At 43.9% G+C, this 15,095-nt stretch overlaps 1 protein-coding gene across 2 annotated transcripts in view; it reads right to left on the reverse strand.

Moving 5' to 3' along the window:
• The window catches only part of AEBP1 (AE binding protein 1), a 62,131-nt gene that overhangs the window by 14,182 nt on the left and 32,854 nt on the right, over window positions 1-15,095 (reverse strand). The window contains exons 7-14 of one of the 2 annotated variants that reach the window (XM_072978945.2): window positions 14,068-14,145; window positions 13,711-13,797; window positions 13,216-13,311; window positions 12,263-12,334; window positions 8,850-8,959; window positions 8,495-8,634; window positions 5,582-5,666; window positions 3,581-3,725 (exon numbers count right to left, since the gene is read on the reverse strand). In XM_072978945.2, coding sequence (XP_072835046.2) covers window positions 3,581-3,725; window positions 5,582-5,666; window positions 8,495-8,634; window positions 8,850-8,959; window positions 12,263-12,334; window positions 13,216-13,311; window positions 13,711-13,797; window positions 14,068-14,145 — 813 coding nt within the window. The remainder of the gene's footprint in view (window positions 1-3,580; window positions 3,726-5,581; window positions 5,667-8,494; window positions 8,635-8,849; window positions 8,960-12,262; window positions 12,335-13,215; window positions 13,312-13,710; window positions 13,798-14,067; window positions 14,146-15,095) is intronic. The other variant, XM_072978946.2, reaches the window with a different exon arrangement.

Genomic DNA, 15,095 nt, shown 5'->3' on the forward strand with positions numbered 1-15,095 from the left:
ATTTAACAGCCAAATAATAAACCCTTTCAGCAGAGTAGGTTTCAGGCAGCCAGTAATAACTCTTGCATGATTCATTAAGAGCAACCCACACTTGGTTTGCATGTGCTGATTTGTACCACATGGCACTAGTATATTTTAATGTAGAATAGCACAGGGACAAAGCTCTTCCTATTGTTTGTGTGCGTGCACTCCAGTCTGACCCAGGCAGTTTCCTAAGTATTTCCAGAGGCAACTTTTTGTTCTGTGTTCAGACAATGTTTTTAAGACATAAGAAATTTATTTGTCATTGCACTCACAAGTGGGTGCAACGAAATGAGGTGCTCTTCCCCAAGGTAAAACTGGACAACACCACTACAAAAAAAGTTAAAATATACACAACACTCACCATACAAATATAAATACCCCGTTTCTCCCAGCAATTAAAATTCCACCAAAAAATTATGACCCTGCATTTAAACTCAATACTGCACTTGGGTAGAAGCTGTTCTTGAATCTGCTTGTTCTTGCTTTCAATACCCTGAATCTCCTTCTCGATGGTAATAGTTTAAAGAGCTGATGTCCCGGATGAGAGGAGTCTTTCAGTATGTTAGATATCTTCCTCTTACATCTGTTCTTATACAATTCTTCCAAAGACAGGAGTGAACAGCCAATGATGTTTCGGGCCGTCTTAATCACCCTTTGAATTGCCTTTTTCTCTGCCACTGTGCAGCTCGTGAACCATACACAGAGACAGTAGGATAATATGCTCTCAATCGAACTCCGATAGAAGGTGGTTAACAAACTCTCAGTCAATTGTTGTTTTCTAAGAATCCTTAGAAAATACAACCGTTGTTGCGCCTTCCTAATTAACGCAGCGGTGTTTGCACTCCAAGTCAGGTCATTTGTTATGATGGTCCCAAGAAACTTACATTCAACCACCTGCTCCACACAAACTCCATCTATATACAGTGGCTGAATGTCTGCTCTTTTTTTCCTATAGTACACTATAAATTCCTTGGTTTTTTGGATGTTAAATAGAAGATTGGTTTTTTTGCACCAACGGGATAGCTGTAATACCTCATCCCGATACGCAGACTCATCATCCCCGGAAATAAGTCCTATTAGTGTAGTGTCGTCTGCAAATTTGATAATCCTATTACTGGGATGGTTATTGGTGCAATCCGATGAATAAATGGAGAACAGTAGTGGACTGAGGACACAACCTTGTGGAGTGCCAGTGCTGAGTATCTTGTATTTTTGTAGGTCAGACTGACACCCAAGTACTTTGGGAGAAGGGTAATGTTCCAAAATCTTGCCTTCACGGCTAACATGGAAGTTCCTCTCTTCCTCTCTACTCTTTAAATGGAAGGCATAGACCTGTGTTTTTAAGGATTCAGTTTACCTGGTTGTTTTTATAATACAAGGAAAGATCTTCTAATGCAGAGATTCGCTGGCGCTTGATGGCCTCAAATGTTTCCTCCTGGACTGTCAAGACAAGATCATCAGCGTAAATGAAACTCCTGAAGTATGGAAATGTTGGTTGATCATTTATGTAAATATAATAAATTATGGGGCCAGGATGCTACCCTGTGGCAGACTGTTGATTTCTCGAGCAGCTGTGCCTCCCTTGAAATTCAACATAACATATTTGGTTTTGAAGTAGAACAGTAACTATTTATGTTACTCCATGACCTTTAGTAAGAAGGTATTGCTTTTTGAGCAGCAATTGATGGTGGCTGGTATCACTGAGAAGTGCTGCTCCAGTTATTTTACATGATTCAAAACCATCTTTCATATGCTGGGTTAGATTTGAGCCGTACAGCTCTTGCCAGGTCTAAAGTATCCCTGTTTAGGAATTAGAAGAAGCTCAGTTTTATGAGCTAGATGATTTAGTATCATTTGTTCAAACACTTTAGTATAAATGGAATAGTAGCTTTTGGGATTCAATGGTTCTTTACCTGGTTTCAGTATAGTAATTACTTTCACCTTCTGTCATATTTTTGGAATTTGTTTGCTTGTACAACAGTTATATTAAGAAGTTCAACGAATCATTCCTTTGTGTTTTGCCAAAAATATTTAATTTGCTCAATCTGGATATTATTGAGTCATGCTGATTTGCCATTCTTACATATTTTATGCTTTTCTCTAGTTCCACCAATATGAATGCAGTATAAAGTTCATTGGGTTTGCTCTGAATATCCTTTTGATGTTTTATTTTTATTATGCACCATTTGGTCTTCTCTACCAGGAGCAGTTAACATCCTATTTGGCTGACGATTACATTTGCATACAGTGTTATTTTGATCTTTGTCCACTCTTTTCAGTTGTCTCCAAGCTTTCTGGCTGCTTCTTACCATGCCAACTTCTGTTATAGTGTCTATCCAGGAAGTTTTTTTTGTCTCTGCAAGAGTAGAGATCAAATTTCTCGCAACTATTATATGTTCACTAAAAGGATTTCCTTCAAAATGTGAAATATAGCCTAAGTATTGGGTGTGTGTTTCCAGAATGAGACCTGGAGATTTAGTTGGTCCAGCACCCTCTTGGAAGGGAGACACGAGAATATTCTAGAATGGAAGTGAGTTTATCATAGTTCTCTAGTTGAGGGGCAATCTGAAGCACAGCTACATCTAGCATTGTTTAAACTTTTCCTAGTAGGCTTTTTTGAACTTATACCCCCTATGGAATAGTATAGACTGAGGTTGGATGGCTGAGTAGATCTGACACTGAATGGGTCTGTGCTGAGTGCTTGGGATCGGATCACTTACACTCTTAATGCATTGCTGAACTACAGGTTCATTAACAAAAATTAGATCTGCATTGTAGTCTCTCTGCCACCTGCCATTGTTAAATGAACTGGTTAGTGTAGGATCATATTGAATGGGATTCTGCCCATTTTATAATGACTTCACCATTTTCATCATCGTGTTCATAGATCAAATGTTGGCATGGCTTTTGAATTCACCAATGAGAAAGAAGCCTTGCCTCCTCCAGCAGACGATCACTTGGAAGCAGCTTCCCTGCCCTGCCTCCTCCAGGCATTGCCTGAGTGGGTGGCTGCCGGAGGAGGTGAGGCTGGGAAGTGCCAAACACCTATTTAGCCAATAAACAAACCAGCACAAAATGCCGAACCAGCAGTTTGTGTCCATCTTGATACATGTGCACAGAGATTGTGAATCTGTGCATTCCAATTGTGCGTATGCAATGTTCAATGTGTGTGCACTGTGCACAGACTGCCAATCTGCACATTTGTTCTGAAAAGGGGTGGTCGCACATTACATTTACATAAAGTATGTGTATACAACATGTGCACTCATTCAAATGTTGGTAAGAATTTTTCAACTGCCTCTTTGACCAGCAGCAACTTTCCAAAGCTGGAGGTAGAAGTCATTCGCCCTCCCTCGTTACAGTGTGGCACACTCGAGAGGCGCCTGTCTGTCTACCCCATAGCATCTGTTTCTCTTATTGAGAATTGTTTTTAGGGACAGGACTGAAGTATCTTTTCAAATAAAATATACAGAACATGTATAATTCATGAGGGCCTTCTTTAGCTCTGCTCCATCCTGAATCCCAAAGGGGGATTCGTGTGTTGGCTAACACTTACTCGCGAGGGGGCAGCCCAGCACTTCCAGCCTCATGCAAAGACTACCGTTCCAGGTGAGTGGGTAAACACGAATGAAGCGGGCCACCTTCGGCTCGGGGAACTCCGTCATCACAGGGGTGTCCTTGTCAACGTTTCCATAAAAAAGCTGGATGGGAAAGAGAAAGACTGACTGCAAATCGTAACCACCAAGATACACAGGGAGCTGAGTGAGGAACAAGCTAACCTGACTGTTACACATTTCCTGTTCCTGTCATCCAGGGTGGGCCTCGCCAGCAAGAGGCAGCCAACTCAGGGGACTGCTGGCAGGGGAGAAGAAGCAGCCGCCCCACTACGGTCATGCATAGCTTCGGAAACCTGTGGCCCCCCGGCCAAGAGAGCCTGGGCACTGGCATCAAACGGCAACCTCTCCAGACTCTGCTCAACTCCCGGAGCTACGCACCTCTCTGGACAGAGGTGTGTGGGCCACATGGCTTGTCCTGCAGCTATAAACCAGCCAGCTTCCCTCAGGGCGAAGGGATTAAACGATCTCAAGACCTGTCTAGAATGAGACCCAACTGCCCATCCAGTTTATTCCTGCACATGGACCATAGTGTGTGGCTTCTGCCTTTTGAGGGAGAGCTGCAAAATGTTTTGCATCAGGCCTGACTGCATCCTGAGAAGGTGTAGCGGGTGGGGATAGTGCCCTGTTTATTCTAATAAATAATCCCCCACCACCTCAGAATACAGAAAATGTAATCTAAAACAATTCTAATAATGACAGCAGGGGGAAAGCTGATTAGTATCCACTGACAGATTTTTGGGGCAACAAGCATTTCTTTTTATTTTAAAATAAAATTAGAAAAATAAAATAAAATAATGTATTCTCGAAGGCTTTCACGGCCAGGATCCGATAGTTGTTGTGGGTTTTTCGGGTTCTTTGGCCGTGTTCTGAAGGTTGCTCTTCCTAACGTTTCGCCAGTCTCTGTGGCCAGCATCTTCAGTAGAACTCTGTATAACTCTGTTCTAACTCCTATCCTCTGAAGATGCCACCCACAGAGACACAGGAGGATTGCAATGTCTCAGACAAAGGCTATGACAGATACTATCACAGTTTTTTTAAAAAATACAAAGGAAGCTGTGTGGTCTTTACATAATATACAGATACAGAAGAATCTGGCACCTTTATTAGACAAGTAAAAAAATCAAACAATTAATGTAAACTTTCATGGAATAAAAATCCACTTATTCAGGCACACACCAGTAACTTGTGATTAGGGCAGAAAAATTATCAAAGAACGTCCAAAACAATTAATGGCAGAAGTTGGCAGGCACAATATTCTTAACATGTGTTTCAAGCTGGTTACCGGCAAGGTTCCTTTGGATTTAACTTGGGAGACCCCGTGAAAAGCTTCTTTCCATCAGTGAAGCTGGACTATATTCATTTTTTTCGTCAACCAAGCAGGAGGAGAACTTAGAACATCTGCTTACACACTTACCAGGTAACATAATATTTTAATTGGCTGCAATTAGACTTCAATTGGCTTCTACCTGGTGAGCAGACCAAAATTTATCCCAGTGTCCTGATGGAGATTGCTACGTCCATGTATGGTCTTTTCCTCACCCCCAGCCCTAAAGGAAACTTGTTTTCCACAAACATGCAATGATGGTTGTTGTTGTTGTTTGCAGGGGGCATATGTAGAGAGATGGGTTGCCTCTCTCTGAATACTGAATGGAAATTTCAACCACACGACACCGGAGTGAAGCGTTAAACCTCACCCACACAGCTTGTTTGTAACCAGCTTTAAACACATCTTCAGAACATTGTGCCTGGCAACTTTTGCCATGGATTTTTAGGACATTTATTTATAATTCTACGTTTGTGTTTTTACCATGGTTAAATAGTTTGTAATGGATTAGGTGGGTAAACAAAGTTAAAGCAGTACCACAATTAGAGCAGAAGCTACAGCACATCGGGCACCAAAAGAGGACTTTCATTAATATATAGGCCAAATTAATACGTACCATTTCCTCATAACCATTGCTGTACATGACCCAGTTCTGGCTATCGTTACTGAAGCCCACATGGAAAGTAGTGACAAAGTCATCACTGTGAAAAACAAAAAAAGGAAAAAAAATAAAAGAGTGTGAATGCTAAGGGCTCACCCAGAGGGAACATTTATTTTCCTACAAATACCTGATTGTGTGCTACCGATACTGGTATTTTTCTACCATCCAGACAACACAAGCCTGAAATTAATACCAATGGGAACAAAAAATGAGGGGGGGAAACTGAGTTTTTCAAACCACTCCAGAAGTGATTTTTATACTTTTTTTCTTTGCTTCAGACAAAGGAAACAAATAAATTCTTGTATCCCAAGTTTTCAGTCAGCCCCAATCCACAGACAGACAAACAAAGGGAGACACGCAGGACACAAGATAGGTTTTATAGAGTTTCAAGGGTTTCCTCAACAGTTTCCAAAGAGCCAGTGTAAAATATTGCTATTTCTGAAGGAAATTAGGAATGACGTGAATCTCCACAGAAAAGAGCTCAGATCAGAAGTTTTCAATGCTAGTATGAATTGACTAAAACACACACACTCAAATCCAGCACTGTGGTTGATTTTTGGAAGATTCTTTAACACTTTTTGAAATATTTTAAAGCACTCCTTTAAAAGACGCTACGGTAGAGTAGCATAGAGTAGGAGAGGCGAGGGGAAGAAAAGACACTCTGGCTGCGAGTACACAGTGAGGGAAATGCCAATTGACTTCTCTCACTGAAAAGTCGCACTGCGGTTATCTCAGGCTGCAATCACACTTATGGAATGGTACCTGGTTTTCCCCCTTTGATGTCGAAATTAATTTTTTTGATCAAACAATGTACAGCCACTACCGGAATTATTCCTGTCTACCTGTGGCAGCCCCACAGCCCTTCCTTTCTCTCAGCACCCTTCTACTTTTTTGGTCGTTCCAGGCATAATACAGGACGGCTCCGTCATGGGTGCCCAGAGTGCACAGCTGGCCCGAGATTTCTTTCTCAGAAAAGGCAGCCGTTTGAGACTGTGACGGGCAGTGGCATTGCCCTCTTTCTTATTTTACTTTTTTTCCCCCCTTACTTTTCCCAGGCAGTAGGAAAGGGTCGCTCGCCCTATGCCTGGAGCGGAGGGGAGTGATGCCCAGGTGAGTCTCCTCACCTGCGGGCACTGGCCCTGGCTCGGCATTTCCTAACCGTCCAACCATGCCATGGACAGAGAGATGCATGGACAGCAGGGGTAGAAATCGCGGCACCCAGGCCAGTGAGTGTCGGGACCGCCACCCTTGTGGCAGCCCTGATGAGGCCAGTGAGAGGCTCTCTCCCCACCAGCGAGAGCAGCTGTGGCCGACCTCAGGGATCGCTTACAGGGAGGGTGGTCAATGCTCTGCCACGTCCAGGGGGACGTGGCAGGCTTCCAACCATGATGGAGAGTGCCCCCACTGGCATCCCTGCTCCTTTTGGGACGCCAGACTCTCCCTCCATCTATTTCCTGCAGGTTGTCAGAAAAGCCCTGCTGTTGCCGGGGAAGGAGGCATGGGCTGGACGTCCCTGTCGGCAGCACCACGCATAGCAGCGGAGGGAAACTCCAGTGGCCGGAAGGGGGGGTTGCGGGCATCCACCAGGAGAAGCATGCCAACCCCTGGGCATGGAGTTCAGGTTCAGGTTAGCAAATAAATGTATTGATAGTTGTTGTGGGTTTTTGGGCTCTTTGGCCGTGTTCTGAAGGTTGTTCTTCCTAACGTTTCGCCAGTCTCTGTATTGATACTTTGAAAACATGTAGGGGCGCAGGTCTTGGAATATAAGTCACATAACTGCAAAGCACGACAGTCCCATGATCAGCAGCCGCAGGACAACACAGGCACATTTTACCAGCATGACCGTCGTTTCAGATAAATAGAGGCAGAACCTGACACAGTTCAACGGAACTGTTAAGAAGGCTTTCCTCCCACTCAGTTCCGTTCTTAAACTACTAAAAAAACCTGAATAAATAAACAGGAGGGAGGGAGTTTTTTTTTTAAAAAAAGAGAGTAGCCGCTTAGGGACGCAGAGGCAGGGAGGTGAGTGCTGCAGTTCTCTCTCTCTCTCTCTCTCTCTCTCTCTCTCTCTCTCTCTCTCTCTCTCTCTCTCTCTCTCACACACACACACACACACACACACACACACACACACACACACACACACACACACACACACACACACACACACACCACACACACACACACACCACACACACACACACAATGTCCTATCAACTTTTTCCAGTAAGAAAAAGTAGTAACCTTTCCCCAGGAGAGATAAAAGCCATTTGGCAAGTGGAAAGGGCCAGATTCCTTCAATTTAGCCTTTGCATCATGTGGGCAGAAAAATTACTTGGATTATACTCATTTTATAAATGGCAGCAAATCCCAGCATAATGGTGGGTGTAGCAGGCTCAGCTGAGTGACCCTGGGCCAGCTGCTTTCTCTCAGGACCATCTACCTCACAGAGCCAGTGTGAGGCTAAAATAGGGAAGAAAAGCATGTGCTCATGCCCACCGGAGACCACAAGGTCACTGCTGGAGAAGTGAATGTGGAATTAATACAAAAGGATACCAACTGTAACTAACAAATGTGACCAAGCCAAGCTAGACTACACGGCAAGACTGAAGTTCTCAGACATCAAAAGGAGATATTTTTCTAATTCTGGGCATCTCATGGCTCATTCTTCCAATTAGTGTTGAATGAGGCAAAACAATTTGCTTAGGGCGTAAACAGCTCCTAGATTCTGTTTTGATTTACTGTGTAATCTCTAGTGGGGTGGGGGGGTGTTACTGCCGAGTAAACAGCTTTTATTCTTATTGCACTCATATTTATATTCCCCAGCTTTCTGATCTTGCTCTCTTTTTTGGCCCAACCCATACATACTGGATTAATGAATCACGACCCTGGATGATCACTCCAGTGAACTTGGTGGTTCTCCTGGTGTCCACTTGGATCCACTGGATGCGGCTGTCATCTTCTGCACACCAAGCACCATCAAAGTAATCATCTTCGTTGGCCCCTGCCTGGATGGGAAAGCATAAAAGAAAACGAGGAGGAGTTATACACTTTCCTTGTATAACTGTTGGACTGAAGGTTCAAGACCCTTCAAATTCTGGAAAAATTCTTTGAAATTGGACCACTTTATATGGGGTGCTAATTTCCCAACCCTTTCTGGGAGGGCAAGTGATACACTTTCATCTTTTTTAAAAGCAAATGCTGCTGCCCACTGTAGCTTTACCTGCATGTTCAGACGTCCACGCTGGGCTCCCAAGCCATGCCGCAGCATGGAAGAAGCTAAGATCTGATCATCTTCAATCCGATGGGACTCCATTCCGATGGGAGGACACTCTGCAAGGCAAAGGAGCCAAGCAGTCATGCACACATGATATATTTTGCAGCTCTAGACCACAATTAAAAAAACATTTCTGGCAAACAATTCCTGCCCCCAAACCGCCCCCCCCCAAACTCCCTAAAGCAAAATTGGAAGTGACCTTTGGCCCCTTCTAATTCTTTGCAAATATTGCTCATTGGCTGGTGGAAGTTGGTCTCAGTAGGTCTGAGGGATGAAAAACCAACCTCTTGAGCCTCCAGAATTGACTACCCCTCTTCTGAAGCATCAAATGACAAAACAGACAATGCTGCATGGACTGTAATTTTTTATGAAAAGGAACTATAAATGGAACAAAACACAATAGTCCTCATTGTTACACATTCCAGGTGCCCAACTTCAGGGCAGAAGTTTAGACAACGACCCCTGGCTCTTCTGACAACCTGCACGAAATAGATGACGTGCACAAGACAGCTGTCATCAACATGAAACTGAGTAGACTGCAGATGGACATTGTTGTCCTGCAAGAGACAAGATTGCCAGACTCGGAGGAGCTGATGCCAGCCATCAAGGAAAAGAGGAGAACTCTAGCAGCATATAAAGCCTGTCCTGGTGAGTATAACTTGCAAGCTCTTCAAGCTGCTTGTAGCAAAATCCAACAGACTGCCAGGAGATGTTCTAACGATTATTGGCTTCAGCTGTGTTCTCAGATACAGACAGCAGCGGACACAGGTAACATCAAAGGATTGTATGACAGTGTCAAGTAGGCTTTAGGTTCAATACAGAAGAAATTTGCTCCCTTGAAATCTGCTATAGGTGTGATCATCCAGGACTGAGCACAGCAGATGGACTGCTGGGTGCAGCACTACTCTGAGCTATATTACAGAGAGAATGTAGTAACCAAAGAGGCATTAAATAACATTGAGTGCCTGCCTGTCTTGGAAGAGCTGGACAGCGAACCAACTTTAGCAAAAATAAAAGCGGCCTTGCATTCCCTCGCCTCTGGCAAGGCACCTAGGAAGGATAACATCCCTGCTGAAGTCATGAAGTGCTGTAAAGACATCATCACCACCAAGCTGTATGAAATCTTTTGTCTTTGCTGGAGGGAAGGTGAAGTACCACAGGACATGAAGGATGCAAACATCATCACATTGTATAAGAACAAAGGAGACAGGGGCGACTACAATAACTACTGTGGCATCTCTCTTCTCAGCGTTGTAGGGAAGCTGCTTGCCTGTGTCATGCTGAAGAGGCTCCAGTGCTTGCAGAGTCTATCCAGAATCACAGTGTGGATTTCAAGCTAATAGATCCACCACTGACATGGTATTTTCCCTCAGACTATTGCAGGAGAAATGTAGGGAACAAAGCTGCTCTTTGTGGCCTTCATAGATCTTACAAAGGCCTTTGATTTGGTTAGCAGGGACGGCCGTTTTAAAATACTTCCCAAGATTGTATGTCCACCTCAATTCCTTAACATCATCAGATCCTTTCATGAGGAAATGAAGGGCACTGTAGTTTTTGATGGCTCAACGTCAGATCCCTTTGACATCCAAAGCAGAGTGAAACAGGGCTGTGTCCTCGCGCTGACTCTGTTTTGGATCTTTTTTGCTGTCATGCTGAAGCGCGCCTTTGGAACTGCAACAAGGCCTGCCAAGACTTTGGACTAACAATCAGCCTGAAGAAAACACAAGTTGGCCAGGGCATGGACTCTCCTCCCTCTATTACCATCTCCACACAATTATTGGAGGTTGTCCATGAATTTGTGTACCTTGGCTCAACGATCTCTGACACTCTCTCCCTAGATGTCGAGCTGGATAAACGCATTGGCAAAGCAGCCACCATGTTCTCTAGACTCACAAAGAGAGTATGGCTTAATAAGAAGCTGACGACATATACCAAGATCCAGGTCTATAGAGCCTGTGTCCTGAGCACACTCCTGTACTGCAGTGAGCCCTGCAGTGAGTACTCAGTAATATTCAACACCATCCTAACATTATCTCTTAACTATCTTTTTGGCAAAAAGCCACTTTGATCTTCACAAATAATAAATCAGTCTTTGTGCCAGGATAGTTGCAAATGTTTTGTAATCACTATTTAAGAGGGAAATTGACCAAAATTTTTTGATCAGGTTGTGATCCTGACCTTACTTTGGTATTAATGTTATATTTCCATCTTTCCATGTATCCGGCATTTTCTCTTCTTTTAGTGTCGAATTCATTGTTAATTGCAAGGGCAATAACAGCTTCTCTTCAAACAGCTTGTAACAGATTGCTAGAGGGGGGAGGCATATGGCCTTGGTGCTGTACCAGATTTGCACATCTTAATTGCTTCCAGCACTTCTCTTGCTGCAATTGGTCCATTCAGTATAGACCTTTGCCTTTCTTTAATCTTGAGTAACTCTTGTCTCCTAATATATTCTTCTATTTCTGCTATGGAGGCCCACTATTTTCAGGGCTTGCAGAGGAAAGTAAGGGGAAGCTTCTCTATGAATTTGGTGTCTCTACTTGCTTGGGGACCATTTTAAAGGGTTCTAAAGTCAAAAGCAAATTGACAAATTGATTCACCGATTCGTCCAAAAATTTGTAAATTCATGATTCATCATTCGTTGACCTTGAGCTTCGTGGCACAGTGGTTAAACTGCTGTCCTGCAGCCAAAACTGTGCTCATGACCCAGGGTTCAATCCCAGGTAGCCAGATCAAGGTTGACTCAGCCTTCCATGCTTCGGTGGTTGGTAAAATGATTACCCAGCTCTCGGGGGGGGGGCAACGTGTTGCCTGCATAATTAACTTTTAAACTGCCCAGAGAGTGCTTGAAGCGCTATGGGGCGGTATATAAGCAGCACACTTTGCTTTTACTTTTTGCTTTGATGACTCATGAATCAAAACAAATCACCATTTTTTCCCAATTCATGCCCATTTCTAAACACAATTGCTTCCTGCATGCAAAAGCCAAATGGGCAGACAATTGATTTTTCTCCCTTCTACACTGCCAGTGCGAAAGCATCTTCCCTGATACAATAAGCAGAAGGTTAACTTAGGTGGCACAAGGCAGGCAATGTGGCAAACAGGTCTTTCTTGCAACCCACTGTTTGCTGCCTCTTAGCATCTGCTGCCTGCAACGGCCAGTTCACTTTGCCTAAGAGAGGGCTGGCTCTGACTGACAGATACAATACAAAAGATGTGCAACATAATAAGTACATGGATGACAATTACACAGCTACTCAATTCTCAGGTCAAGCACACCTGCCTGAGCAAAAATGCTACTCCTCAATTCCGTCTCTTACACCAAACCACAACATTTCTTCCCCAACCAATTCACTCACTTATTTTCTCCTCTGGCGTCCATTCATCTTCATCTTCTGTCTCCCATTTTTTCCCTGTTTTCTTTGGCTTCCCTGCACAAAACAGAGAGACAGATGACAAAGTTTAAGGAGGAAATGTCTGAAGGACAGAAAAATACAAATAAAAATGAGATGTCAAGAGTTAAGAAAACTGTCCACAGTTTGGAGGAGGTACAGTAATACCTGAGACATCCAATAGTCATTTTATCTAGATCTGTAACAAACTGATAGAGGCAGAGGTTTCACTGTGATTTTTAAATGAGGAAGAAATGTGTGTAAAAAGACATGACCTGAGCAATCCTCAGCAAAATACACCCAGTTGCTGTGAAGGGTCTAAATCTATGATGACCATACAAATGCTTTTGAAATGGCATTCATGACCTTGTGATACTCAAAGGACACAACATGTGATAGGTTATCCAATCCTTTTAATAAAATAAAACGGCAATATAGAAAGAAAAAAATCTTGCTACCCTTCAATTTAACAGCTGAAGCACTCATTTGACTTTCATTGGCCGCTAATAGGCCTGTTCAACAGATGGTTTTTAACAGATCATTTAGGATTGTCAATAAAAGCTTTAAAACAACTGAATTAAAATAAAGGCCATGTTGTTTGTTAAATATTTAACTACCAATGTTAGGCTATGCATATAAGTCAATAATTGATCGATAGGGTTTGTGTGCAGCTGCCTAGCAGGACGTTTAATGCAGTCTTGCAGCAGGATTTCTCCTCGTCAAAAGAAGAGGGGGAGGGAGGATATTAGCAGACGAGGTTTCGCTCAAAGCAGCAATGCACTCTTAAGCCACTCTGTCTGAACACGACAACAAACGGGGTTAGGGGTAAAGTTTTTCTGCAACATATATGGATACTTTCCTACCCGGCCTCCCCATGAATTGGGCAGCGCTCCCCATTTCCGAATCCAAAGGAGACCCACCTTTCCTCTCTTTGCTTTTCTCCTCTGTCCACGTGTCCTCATCTGTCTCACCTTCTTCCTCTTCCTTGCTGCTGCCTTTCCCTTTCTTGGGCTTCTCTGATCCAGGGCAAAAAAGACAAGTGTTATTCCCTGATTTGTGTTTTTCACCTTGCAGACAGAGGTTTTGGTGAGCGTGCTGATGGAGGTGAACAGATATGAACAGACAAGCATGCTAAAGGAAGGGTGTGCACAGTGACGGTCCTAGAACAATGCAAAGATGGCACAGTTGATCAGGAGGTGGGCACCGGGGTTGGGCGGGCAGAGGATGCCACGGAGATTTCATGGAGCAATCTGACTGGCAGATTCAGACATAGGTGAAGTACTTCCCACCCTCACTTGTCTCTAAGACCCGTGGAACCAAGCATGGCATCTGCCACACATGGGGGGGGGGGGGGCTACAGATTTACAAATCAAAACAAAACCAGACCCAGTCCCACCCACTTGCTCTCTCCTCACTTAGCCTGAGTTTCTCTTCATCTGTTTCCATCTCATCTTCATCATCATCTTTTTTGCTGGTGTAGATTTTGGGCAGAGAATAGTCCACTACAGGGGAAAATTGATTATTGGTAATGGCAGTCAGTAAAACGTCACTGCTAGTTTCATCCCAGCCCCACCATCCTTGACAAGTGAAAGACGCTTCCGTTGTCGTTCAGGAACGAGTCTGACCACAACTGGGAAAAAGCAGCAAGGCGAACTTGGCAGGGTGAAAAGCTGGTCCTGAAAGCAAGAAACAGATCTATCTAGGCAGCAAAGCAGCCATTCCAAGCTTCCCTTGTTTGTCTTTTCCAGAGGAAGGCATGGGATAAGGCTTACCGTCCCCATAATCTGGCAGCTCTAGCTCTTCTTCGTAATGACTCTCAAGAGGTGGAGTAGGTGGCGGATCTGATTTCTCTGCAGAGCAGAACGGAAAAGTCAGAAAGATTCTTAAAGAGGTAATTAAGACAAAAAGAAAATACTGTTGATGGTGTATTGCCTTTTGAACAAACTATCAACTAGTTTCAGGGATCAATAACTGAACAACAAGGTTGTAAGCAGCTTCTTTTCAAAGAAGGCTACTGCCGTTCCATGTTTGGGGCTAACAGCCCTTAGAATTAAATGTATAGATTCATATATGTCTACAGTTAGTTGGCCAGCTCAAAAGACTGGGCCTTCCTCACTGTGGCACTGAGACTGTGGGATGCCTACTGGTGCCACCACGGTTTTGGGGCCAGTCCTGCCATGTGGGTAAAGAACTGGGTAAAGACACCTGCTTCAGGCAGCACAATGGTGGTGGCGGCGGTGAGAAGGGAACTGACAAAGTCAAGAATCAGTGTCTGAAGTGATCGTCCTTTGTAGCTTGGGCAGGGTGCCAGAATGGAGACTTGTCAACGTTGCAAGATTTCTTAAAGCAGAACAGCCTGTAGGCTAGATCCATCTTGCTGCTCAACTGAATCCAGCTCACTGGAGAAGAAAGGAAAGGGACAGCAGAGCTACACATGTGAAATGGTGAAGAACCAGGGAATGATTGAGTTGGAAGGGGCCTCTATAGCCATTGAGTCCAACTGTCTGCTCAACACAGGAATCCAAATCAAAGCAGATCTGACAACGGGCTGGATGTGGGTTGAACATCCTTTCCCAATCCTTCTCAACTGTGAGTAGCAAATCCTGCATGTATCCTGGGGGATACCTGGCTCAGCAAAACTATGAGCGAGAAGGATCTTGGAATTGTCATAGATCACAAGCTAAATATGAGCCCACAGTGTGACGTGGCTATAAGAAAGCCAAATGCTATTTTAAGCTGCATTAAAAGAAGTGTAGTTTCCAAATTCCGCAAGGTGCTAGCCCCCCTCTATTCAGCATTG

The sequence above is a fragment of the Pogona vitticeps genome, chromosome 8 (genome assembly GCF_051106095.1).
Source record: "Pogona vitticeps strain Pit_001003342236 chromosome 8, PviZW2.1, whole genome shotgun sequence".
NCBI classification, from domain to species: domain Eukaryota; kingdom Metazoa; phylum Chordata; class Lepidosauria; order Squamata; family Agamidae; genus Pogona; species Pogona vitticeps.